General features: G+C 38.8%; 2 protein-coding genes across 3 annotated transcripts; one reads left to right on the forward strand and one right to left on the reverse strand.

The window, feature by feature from the left end:
- Nucleotides 1-6,065, reverse strand: lamp3 (lysosomal associated membrane protein 3). The gene is made up of 7 exons (XM_079665039.1): nt 4,265-6,065; nt 3,086-3,184; nt 2,757-2,830; nt 2,308-2,433; nt 1,668-1,740; nt 1,384-1,554; nt 1-669 (listed from the first exon to the last, which is right to left on the reverse strand). Exons 1-7 carry the CDS (start codon nt 4,320-4,322, stop codon nt 530-532), a joined length of 741 nt encoding a protein of 246 aa, XP_079521165.1. The 5' UTR covers nt 4,323-6,065; the 3' UTR covers nt 1-529.
- A 162-nt stretch (nt 6,066-6,227) lies between these two features.
- kng1 (kininogen 1) lies at nt 6,228-11,993 on the forward strand. Of its 2 annotated transcripts, none has more exons than XM_079665021.1 (9): nt 6,228-6,356; nt 6,563-6,658; nt 6,927-7,070; nt 7,745-7,861; nt 8,604-8,679; nt 9,685-9,854; nt 9,947-10,057; nt 10,493-10,588; nt 11,013-11,993. In XM_079665021.1, the coding sequence occupies exons 2-9, from the start codon at nt 6,593-6,595 to the stop codon at nt 11,352-11,354; spliced, it is 1,122 nt and encodes a 373-aa protein (XP_079521147.1). In that variant the 5' UTR covers nt 6,228-6,356; nt 6,563-6,592; the 3' UTR covers nt 11,355-11,993. The 2 variants fall into 2 exon arrangements, with proteins under 2 accessions (XP_079521147.1, XP_079521146.1); XM_079665020.1 differs by having other exon boundaries at nt 6,566-6,658.

Genomic DNA, 11,993 nt, shown 5'->3' on the forward strand with positions numbered 1-11,993 from the left:
TCTGGTAACACTACAATATTATGCAGTTATGTACAGTATTTCAATTGATGTAATAACGAAATATTTGTTTATCCAAAATAAAATATATTACCAATTAAAGCAACAACAACAACAAAATGCGATGTTCATTTTCTAGTATCTCTGACATGTAGGTTAGCAAGTGTTGTTATGATTATTTACTTAATCATTAACAAGCGTGTGTCAATAAGGGCTAATCCCTTTTATCAATTAACTCTGGAATATGCCACAAATATGAATATTACAACACACAGCTGTGAACAAAAGTTATCATTAAATACAGAATAAAAAGGAAAATAAATGTTAAACCCAATTGTGATGATTACAAATTATAATTGGAAAAAATAATTAAATAATAGTCAAAGAAATAAATGGAACAACATTGTCAAGATTTATGGGTATTAGACCGCTGTGCTTTAAATTAAGGAGAGCTAATTTGAGAACTTTTTGTGACAGTGTATGATGAACTAATATTTTAGATGAAGGTAATCTCCATCCAGTTGTCCGAAGTTCAGACCCTGTCATATCCTTCTCTGTGGTGGTCTTTGATGAACAGGGAGGTCGTCACGGCGATGAGAAAAAGACCCACCACTGTGGCCCCGAGGATGATGGGGATAACTCGCTTGGTAAAGTCAACCCAACACTCCACCTCTGAAACAACATGGAGAGCAAAATGCAGAAACAAATGAGTACCTTAATTTAGCCATATATAATCTGATCTTGCAGATATCACATTCACATCAATCCCTTAGATCTAAAGCTGCAGTGCAGAGATTCACATTTATAACACGAACATTGTTTTCCATAATGATTAGATCAATAACACGGCAGCAATAAACCTGCTTTAGTTTCAGGATATTTACTGTTAACACAGTCCAATGGGACCAATTATCATTGTGTGTGATTCTCAAGAATCGCATGCTCAAAGCTCACATTATAGATCACATCTGTAGGCTATCTGGCAAAACTCCCAGCTGTTTTCCTAGATTGAGATTAATCACAGAATGAGGGAAAACTGGAGTGCTTTCAAAGCATGACCATAATGTAATACTGTACAACAGAAAACAAGCCCAATTTGATTTTTAAATTCTTGGGCCTTTTTGAAAAAAGATTGGTGCTCATGCTAATGTATCTGTCCATGTGTCTTCAAATGAGTTTGAACACAAGAGAGGAAGCAGACAATACCATATGGGGTAGTCAAGCGTGTATACTTTTATTCAGCAATGTGAGTTTGTAATTGTCTTTTCACTATGATATTAATTACGGTTTTAGGACTAAATGTTGTTATAGTTCTATATCTACCAGCGCAGATACTTTGTTATATAAAGAATATTTTCCCTTGTACCTAAGGATCAACCCATTCACCTTTTCCGTAGTGTCCTTTGAGCAGAGTGAAGGCCTGTATCTGCAGAGGAACCAGCCGGATCCTCAGCTCCGGAGACGTCAGAAGCAGATTCTCAGATTCGCACTTGAAGCTCTGGCCATCAGCCGCTGCAAACAGCTTGTCATTCGTCAACACACCTGAGTAAGTCTTATCTGTGAGGAAAGGATGTCAGACAGGGATGGTTATGTTCTCTGTGTGGGCAGGTTCAGAATCAGAAATACCAGCTAAATGTCATCTCTCTTTTTATCTCTTGATCTGGTCTTACTGGAACATCCTTGGCAGACAGGCAGAGGAGACACGTGAGCGGTCAGATTGGAGACGTAGAAAATATTCCCTTTCTGGAGACAAAAACAAAAGAGATTGAAGCTGATCCACTAATGCATGAATTCTGAAAACAATTTTTCTAATGCACATTACTTTATCTGTTGATGTGAATGTTTTGGATTTTCTGTGAAGCTGGAAGCGTCAATGATTCTATTAATTTTTTCTATGGCAGAGTGTGGATGCAGAAACTATATTTTCTGAATTTGAAGATACAGTATAAACACGTAACACAGTTTTGTCTTCCTCATTTGACTATTGCTAATAGTTCCATAATCACTGCATTTATGAGGTGTTTTCTAAGGCTTTAAAATTGACATGATGGTATGAAAAATTGACTAAACTAAACTTAAGTGCTCATATAGATATAATGGAGTAAGAAATACAAGTTTTGCCTTTTGAGATGTAGTGGTCTAGAAGTACAAGTTGCATAAAATCAACGCTCAATTACAATTACCTCAAATGTGTATAGTACTTGAGTTTAAGTATAGTCAATTTACATTCCACCATTGCCTGCATATCTCCGGACAGTGGAAGAAAATGCACACTTTGAAGGAAACAGGGATGTATGAAATTTGGTGTACCTTTCTGAAGGTGAGCTGCAGACTGGCAGCATCGTCAGGCAGTGTGAGAGAGAGGACAGCAGCTTCTTCACCACAGGACCCCCCCGTCCTGACCCTGGAGGGCTCCAGGTTGTAATACCAAGCCTTCTGAATGCACACAGGAGAGAAATATGACTTATACACTGTCAGATGTCATTGTCTCCAGTCAGTCACCAAACAAGTACTGGAGCAAAAAATAGTTAACATTTAAATGATAATGTATCACCTCCACCAGAGCACACACGTCTTGTTATTTGTTTTTAAATAGATTGTTACGGACATTTTTAGTTTTCTTTTGTTTGTACAGTGAAACAAATACTTCACGAAGACATGCAGAAATGAACACGCACGCTGGGCGAAATGTGCTGAAATCGGACAAAAATACACGGAGGAAAACACACACGCACGCATACACCCAAACACAAACTAACCTTTTTCTCAATGACAATGTACTGTACTCCCATGGTGGCTTTTATGCAGGATTTTCCGACATGCTTGTAGGTCCCTATGCACGAACACATATAGAAATATACATTAACACAGACAGCCAAAGGTCATTTAACTTGAATTAGAGACAATCTGTTTTCATTTTATTAATAACTTCTGGCTCCGTACAAAAGAGCCCCCAATGTTTAGACTTGAATTATTTGTTTTACTTTCCCTTTAAAACTTTAAACCCAATTAGGTCTACATTTAACTGTAGGTACATTTGCTGTGGTGCAAACAATTTATGTTTTATCTCTAAGGGATTGGTGTGTACCTATTGGAGGGGTGGTCTCAGTGGGCTGCAGCGCCGGCTTGTAGACGTGAGGCTCAGACGCAGGCTGGACAGAGCGCTCTTTTTCCTGGAGCTGGACACCTGGGGGAGAAGAGACGTGTCACTATCAACATCTGGTTATCTAATGTATACGTATTGCACACAGCAGACACATATTCAGTTATGTGCCAAGAAACCAGCCAGCACACGGACATGCTGGAATGCTGGGTATTCGTCCACGTTTGTTAACCTGCCTCTAGCAGAATCTTGGATTGGACATTTTTGCAGAAAGTCTAAATAGAATAGGAAAACAAAAACATTTTTGCCAGGCTTGTCCACTTTGCAACAAGTACATTTTACTTGGTAAATTACTTGGTTATGAAGTAAGAATGAGGCTGTCTTGACATTGGTTTAAAGCAATAATTACAGTAATTGAACAATTACACATAATAACACATTTCATGAAAGCTGCTGCTGCAAACCTTGTCCTCAATGTTTTTATCTCAGTTTATTTTCATACCATCTGTATGCTTTTAACTGCAGATTAAGAAAGAAAGAAACATGTGTTAAACCCTTAAATGTAGATTTCTGTGTAAGAGAGAAAACCAGAACATCCTCATTTATTACAAAGCACATTTACAAGTACTAGGTTTTCACAGAGAAGGCAACACAGCATTTTGAATTCAATATTCAATTCAAATTAAGAAATATAAATTAAGAAATAATCAGTTGAAATGTCTCAATCACATGTTCACTCCTATCATTATTACTTCCTTGCATACAGTAATACCGAATGGGGTCCTTTGTAACTTTGTGCCTAGAGACGCTTGGAGTTCAGCTCTGGTTTCAAATAACAGTTTAATTTTGTTTTGAGGACAATCCCACCAATTGATCTATAAAATCTGAAAAGATTCTAAATCTCAAACCATTTTTTATACTTTAGTGTATTTGAGGTAAAAGAAAATCACAAAAAAAGAAAATATCCTTTAGGTTGTTGTTTTTAACTTTGCATTACCTTTTTTAAGTTTGATTTGAGTTTAGTTGTGTGGGCAATATGGATGTGAAAACCCTCTCTGTTATCTGGAGGAGGTCTCCCATAAATGCTGCATTGAGTTGAGCAGTTGACTAGTCTGTGGAGAAGCGCACTATAAGGATGTAATGAGATTAGAAAATCAAACTTACCTGCAATAATAGCCAGGATTATGAGACACCATCCACCTGTTTGAGCCGTTAGCATCATAGTTCACAGAAAACAACAGAAAGGAGAATAATGCAGCAGTGATGTGATGGGAGCCGTGTGAGTGCTTCAGTTGTGGCTTTGCTTCTAAATGTGAAACTGTCGACCACCTTGACACTCAAAGGAACCGTGCACAGGAAGTGCAGAGTCATAGGAGGCGGTGAGCTGACACCTCGGATGGAAACTATATGATGGTAAAACTCTGAGTCAGAAGCATGTAGCTCTAACTTTATGTGCTAAATATGTCACCTTGACAACATGTTGCTTTTGTTAGTGTCTTAGAAGTTGGGGACTTTGAGCATTAACAACAATATGTATATTTCTAAAGTTACAAAACTGCCTTTCATTTGTGACTGATGTTATATCTTAATATATCTGTTATCTAATTTAATTCATTTAACTTATTTATATTATGAACCTTTTCTTTGTTTCTAATACTTGAATGTAGGAATATGTTTGTAACATAGTATTTTTACAGTGTGGTATTGTTTTACTACAATAAAATATTTGAGTACTTACTGGCTTGGTTAAGCTACACAGCTGCTGCTATACTGTTGGTTTACATTGAAATATTGAATCTAAACTAATTTGTTTTACTTGTTTTTATTTGAATATTTTGTAAAGTAAAAATAACTAAATAATTTGAGTTTTCCTTTATCCTTTTATTCAAATGTGACTCCTCTTTGTAAAATTGTAACGATAAAATGTCTAAATAACCTATGTTAGAAATGTGTTAATAAGAGCACTTCAATATCCCACATTTTCTCCAAAACATCCATAATTTTAACCAAGACAAGGCTCTGTTTTCTTTGGAATTTAACTCCATGTTTTCATTTGTTCCCATATTTTTTTCCTTTGTCTACGTATTACCTTATTGATATACCAGGTGATTTATCTACGGAGAATTCAGCTACCAGTCAAAACCTCCTGAATGATGAAGAATTAAGTAATCCTTGGAAGTTATGAAAGGCATACAATTCTGTCTTTTCTCATTGTTTTGATTGAGGGACCCCTAGTGGCAGTAAATAACATTCGATGCCCTAAACTTAGAAACCTCTTGAGGAGGTCTCCGTTTGCGTCCCATCGGTTGGCATGTGAACTCAGTGAACTTGGTGTATTCCTGTACAGAGGCTGCACATAGACACAGCAAACACAATGTCTGGATGATACTGTCATTTATGCAGTGTAACATCTGTGCAGCTTTCACCTCATTTCACTGAGGAGCAGTGAGGAAATCAGAGTGGTAGAGGCCAAAGGTCGACAGGGACAAAGTACCAGTGAAAGCACACAGCAAGCAAACACAAAGACACACACACACACACACACACACACACACACACACACACACACACACACACACACACACACACACACACACACACACACACACACACACACACACACAATGGCCCTTAAACATGTACAGTTAGTTATGTTTATGTTCAAACATACATGCTTCTTTGTGTGTTCAAATGTGTGTGTGTGTATTTAGGTATGAGCGCGTTTGCTCATTTAAATTCATTAGGAAGGAAGATGTTACCTCTTTAAATACTCTCCCCTTTCTTGGATACTGACAGTTGTATTGATTTGACAAGTAGGAGGGCAAACTAGAGAGCAAACATTTACTCTCCTTTTACCGACTGAGCGTTTTGAGCATCCGTGTGTGTGTGTGTGTGTGTGTGTGTGTGTGTGTGTGTGTGTGTGTGTGTGTGTGTGTGTGTGTGTGTGTGTGTGTGTGTGTGTGTGTGTTTGTGTGTGTGTGTGTGTATGTGTGTGTGTGTGTGTGTGTGTGTGTGTGTGTGTGTGTGTGTGTGTGTGTGTGTGTGTGTGTGTGTGTGTGTGTGTGTGTGTGTGTGTGTGTGTGTGTGTGTGTGTGTGTTTGTGTGTGTGTGTGCCCTCCTGTCCCCTGTGTATGTGTCTATCAGTGTGTCATCATTCTTCCCAGGATTCCCACCCAAAGTTTCAGGAGAACTTCACTCATTCATTTATCTCTTCAAGCACAGCAACATCGACAGCAGGCATTCACCTTCATAAACTGTAAGTAATGCTATATTAAATATTTGCATTAAATCATTTTGAAAGCTTCAAATTGTTTCTGATTCAGCCAGAAATAAGACATTTGCGACTCACGCTGCCAGGGTTAGAAGGCCATTTCGACCTGAAATACACTTTCATTGCATTGGTAAACTGTGGATTGAGGCGTTCACTATCTGTTGTTATATTTACTGTTATTTCCTGTGAAGCAGAGCAGAAACATCCATCAGGATCAGACGATGAGGAGCGGAGCGGGGCTTTGCGTGCTCGGCCTGCTGTGCCTCCACAGCTCAATCTATGGCCAGGTATGCAGAAAGAAACCCTACTACAACTACAACTTTCTTGCATTATGAGAATACACTGTGAGCAAAGTCAAATTGTTCATACAGTGAAGTTGTTTAGTATTTAAAATGTTATCTGTAAAGTAACTGGTAACTGTCAGATTAATGTTGTGGAATAAAGAACATTATATTTCACTAATAAAGGAGGAGAAAATGAAAGTCCTCACCTTCTTGTCAGAAACATCAGGATTTTACTAGAAAAAGTAAATTATTTTTTTTCTTTTCACCGGAGGCATTGGAGGTGCAGCCTGGCGTTCTGATCTTCTGTGACGACCCGTCTGTGGACAGAGCCGTCAGCAGCGCCGTGAACAAGTTCAACGAGAGGCTGAGCACGGGACACAACCTGGCCCTGTTTCAGATACTGTCAGCCAGCAAGGTACAGGGATGGAAAAAATGATGTGTGTGACATGCTACTGTAGGTTTTTTGAGGAAAATGGTTACTCTTACAGTGTTGCATTGTTGTAAATACTGACACTGTCCTACTTGTAAGAGGGACTCAGTTAGTATTAGACATACTAAAAATGAAGGGTGATTAATATAGTCACTACAATTAAAAGACAAAAGGGTGAAATGTGCAAAACTAAACATTTTGAATCTGCTCAACACCATAAGGCTGCCAAAGAATATAATACAGATATTGGCAATAACTAGGACAATGCAATTATTTCATGAGCTTTATTGAGGTTTTAACTGTTTCACCTATTATAAAACATAATAATAATAATAATAGTATTAACAATAATAATAATTCATACATGTGGCGATTGTGGCCTCCTGATTTTTTTTTAAAGTATCATACTGTATTAGAGATGAAACTGGACGGTGGTGAAACAACAGGAACTAAAGCTGTGGGATGATAAGAAATTTAAAGAAAACATGTTTACACACTATGACCTCTGGAACACTGAACGTGTGTGTGTGTGTGTGTGTGTGTGTGTGTGTGTGTGTGTGTGTGTGTGTGTGTGTGTGTGTGTGTGTGCGCGCGCGCGTGCGTGCATGCGTGCGTGCGTGCGTGCGTGCGTGTGTGCGTGTGTGTGTGCGTGTCTCCAGTCAGAGAATGGCTCGGACTCAGTGTACTCACTGCAGTTCACCACCAGGAGGAGCGACTGTCTAGCTGGCAGCAACAAACCCTGGACTGTCTGCGACTATCTGCCCAACGGAAGAGAGGTAATAATGAGAGAGCTAAACAGCTGCAGACATCCATGGTTTTGTTAGCAGTGACACACAGTAAAAATCTACAAACAGTGCCCACTGTCTTTCCAGCGTATTTAGTTTACACAGGAAATACATTCAGAGTTAAAGGTCACATATTATGCAAAATCCACTTTTTCATGTATTGTATACATCAACATGTGTCCCCTCTGTGTAAAGACATTCTGAACGTCTCAGGAAAAAGGGTTCACTCTCTTTTTGTCCTGATCCATTTATATAAAAACCTGTCTGAAAATGAGCTGATCAGATTTTGGCCACTTTATGATGTCATAACGATTTTTTTTGGCTAGTGTAACCATTAGCCAATCACCAACCAAGATAACCCCCGCCCACCATATCACCTGAATCTCCTCCTAGAGCACCATTTTGTTCTTTTTAACCAAATATCTCTCTGAGGGGCGTGGGGAGTGGCTCCTTATTTTAAAAGACAGAATCAGCACTTTTGAAACAGGGCTGAAACAGAGGGGATTATGGGATGCTACAATGCATGATCTGTTTGGTATGTGGAGCCAAACACTTCAGAGACATGTTTTGTATATATCTGCGACATAAAATATATTGATGAAAAACAGTATAATAGGGACCTTTAAGGGAGAACAACATGTCTTAAATTGGTAGCAATATGTTATGTAAAGGCATGGATTATACAATCTTTGATTAAAACAAATTAAATCATCTAAGCTGTTTTTCTTTTCAGAAACCAATTTCATGCAATGCCACTGTCTACATGACAGAGACAGAGGCAGACACTCGACAGGTGGATTGCCTGCTTGGTGAGTGAAAATAACAAAGTGTCATATTATTGTTTTATCAGTTATGACACAAGAATATCCAGCTTTTTTCTCAAAGAAATAAGAAAAGATGGAGAGGGTTGGTTCTATCTAATCCACCATCACCAACCAAACCTAGAACTATACTTAAAAACAATATCTAACGTAATTAAAGTCTGGAGATAAAAGACAAAGCCTTTTCGTCTCGTGTTTCCTGCAGTATGAAAAAAATATTGAACATTTGAGATTCAAGATTCAAGAACTGAAGCAACCCTTCAAAGCTAGTTAAACAGAGACATAAACAGGATAGTAATAAATAAATAAATCCAAAATAACTACTTTTGTTGGAAGAAACCTGAACTCAATTTTATAGAGAAATGTCTTTCAAAATTATCGAAAGTATATTTTTTCACTTAGACATATGATATTACATGCAGGCCCTGATCAATACTTTAATTTGTTGTATTGTGACGCTTCATATTTACATACATTTACTCAAGTACTTTACTTAGGAACACATTTCAGGTACCTTCATATTCTTAACGTATATCGTGTATGGGAAGAGGAACATCTGGTGTGCTGATAACGTTCCCTATGACTGTTTATTAGTGGAGTGTATTTCTCATTAAGAAAACAGTGATTCATTGAGGAAAGTGTAACCTCGTGGGCGCAGGGCATACACAGAGAAGCTGATTGTGAAATATAATTTTCAGATACAGAGAGAGAGAGCAATATTAACTTGTGATAGTCTAGACTTTAATCTTTGCCCAACCAGCCCACTGAAAGCTTCCAGTAAATAGTTATTTTTCTATCCAGCCAACACAATGATTTGCAACTTTTAAAGGCACAGCTTGGAAAAATAATACTGGTACTGTTTTGTAGATTGCTTCAGTTGGATCTGGTCTTACAGAAATTAGGTGTTGTGGTTTGAATTAACCGCATGATTAGCCCAGTCAATCTGCTGTCTTCTCATTCTTTATTTCTCTCCACCATCTTTCTCCTCTCTAGATGATTACATCGTCCCAGAGAAATCTATCTGTTTGGGATGCCCGACAGAGATCGATGAGAACTCAGAGGATCTCAGGGTTCCTCTCTCTGTCTCCATCTCCAAGTTTAACTCAGTATCCGACTCTACTCACCTGTTCACCCTGAACTCTGTGGGCCCCTCCACCAGACAGGTAGAAATGGGTTGATATGAGGAGAGAGGTGAAGATGAAGAGGAGAAGAAGGTTTTTCTTTACTGTCTGCATCTGTATCTGTTTCCCTGTAGGTCGTCGCAGGATTCAGGTTCAAGCTGAGGTTTGATATGAGGAGGACCACCTGTCCCAAGAGTGAACACAAAGACCTCAACGAGCTGTGTGTCCCTGATAGTGAGAATGTGGTAAGCACTGACATAGTATTTGTTTCTTTGTTTCTTTGTATTTGTTTTTGTATGTGGTCGTTCTGTGTCTCTATGTGGTTGTATTTTGTGTCTTTTTAGTTGTTTTGTGTCTTTCTGTCGCTGTTACGTACGAGTCTCCTTGTTGCTGTTTTCTGTATCTTTGTGTTTTTTGGTTCTGAAAGTGGTCGATCTGTGTCTCGTTGTGGTCATTCTGTGTGTCTTTGGGTCATTGTGTGTCCTTTTGTTTTTGTTGTATTTCTTGATGGTGGCTTTATTTGGCTTTGTGTGATGTTGCGTTCCTTATTATTTTCTTTTTCGTCTATTGTGTCTCTCAGTGGTTGTTTTGTGTCTCTGCCCCATGACCCCTATGCTATCCATCCAATGCTCCACGTTCATTAGTCTGATGTGTCTCTCTCTCTCTCTGTTTGTGTGTAGGAGCTTGCCAACTGTAACTCTACAGTGGATGTAGCACCATGGAGGTTTGAGGTCCCACAGGCATATATACAGTGTGAACAAGGGGCGCTGCCCACGGTGAGACCCACTTCCACAGGATGCTCAAACATTCAGCCTGTTTTAGAAATTGAATAAAGAGCACATCGACCTAATTGAATCTATGATAAACAACTCTATTTTAATTGAAAGTAAAAGTACTATATAAAACAAGTTTTACCTGTCAGCTCTCACTATCTGCTCAAATACTAGATAGTGATATATCTTGAAAGTGAAATGTAGACATTCGAGTTTGCATGCTGTAAATAAAAGACAACATGCAATATGCCAAATAAGATCTATCACAGTTACATACTATAAACCTTAAAGATAAAAAGGATAGACTTTGTAAAATAGGATGTCCATACTTTTTCATCTTTCCCATTTTACAATTCAATCACAATACTTTCATTCTAAAATTTAAAACCGTCCAGTTGCTAAGTGTCTTACTGTATTCCTTCTCCAGATGTTTACCAGGCGTCGTCCCCCGGGCTGGTCTCCTCTCAGGAACATCCTGTTAGAAGTCCCCTCCATCACCTCGCCTCCAACCACAACCAGCCCACCCCCCACCGGCAAGGCTTCGGCCAAAGAAGAGTCTTCTGAGGAGGACACCACTGCACCCAAAAAACCCTCCTCCCCGGACATGGATGCAGAAGCTGGGAACGACAGCCCCTTCCACTGCCCGTCCAACCCTTGGAAACCTTTCAACCCCATCCCCCCTGCAGCACCCACACATGGCCTGGCAGAGGAGGCCAGCCCCCAGCCCCCAGCAGAGGGGGGCTTCAGTGATTCAGACCTGCAGGGATAAATTCATCCTCAAGGGAAACACATTTGTATTCAAAATGATCTCACTTTTTACTCCCTCCAAACACAGCTTTTTGTTTATTTAGACTAGTGCTTTATTTTCTGGGACGCAGCACATTTTTCTTTAAAGAAACACCTTTGATTAATTTCAAATTTAAGATGCAAAAGGTTGATAAAAGAACCAGTGCAGGTGAAAGCAACTTGTTTTTGGGACCTGTTGCTTCTTTGAAAGCACTGGAGAAAATGACTGAAGTGATGAAAGAGCTCTGAACTGTTAAAGATAATCAGCGTCAGTTTCCTTTGAGTAAATCAAAGTGTCAGGTTTATTAGAGATGTGAGAAAATTGCATGTGTCTTTTCTTCAAAGGGAAAGATCCGCACGAAAATAAGACGTTGTTCTTTGTGCTGTGGTTAAATGTGAATATAAATGCAGCTAATCGATGATGTGTTTCTTTCTGTAAGATTCTCCTGTACTCACGGACTTACACGGTATCCCTTTGATTTCCTATTATCATTTCATCAGCCTAAATTATCTCACTGGTCTTTTAACATTGTCAACATCCGGATGAAGTCCTTTGGATACCCGGAAATCTTCTTTTCAAGCCCTGGAAATGAATACAATAATTAAAGTCATTACATTTGAA

The sequence above is a fragment of the Notothenia rossii genome (assembly GCF_949606895.1).
Source record: "Notothenia rossii genome assembly, chromosome: 1".
Classification (NCBI taxonomy): domain Eukaryota; kingdom Metazoa; phylum Chordata; class Actinopteri; order Perciformes; family Nototheniidae; genus Notothenia; species Notothenia rossii.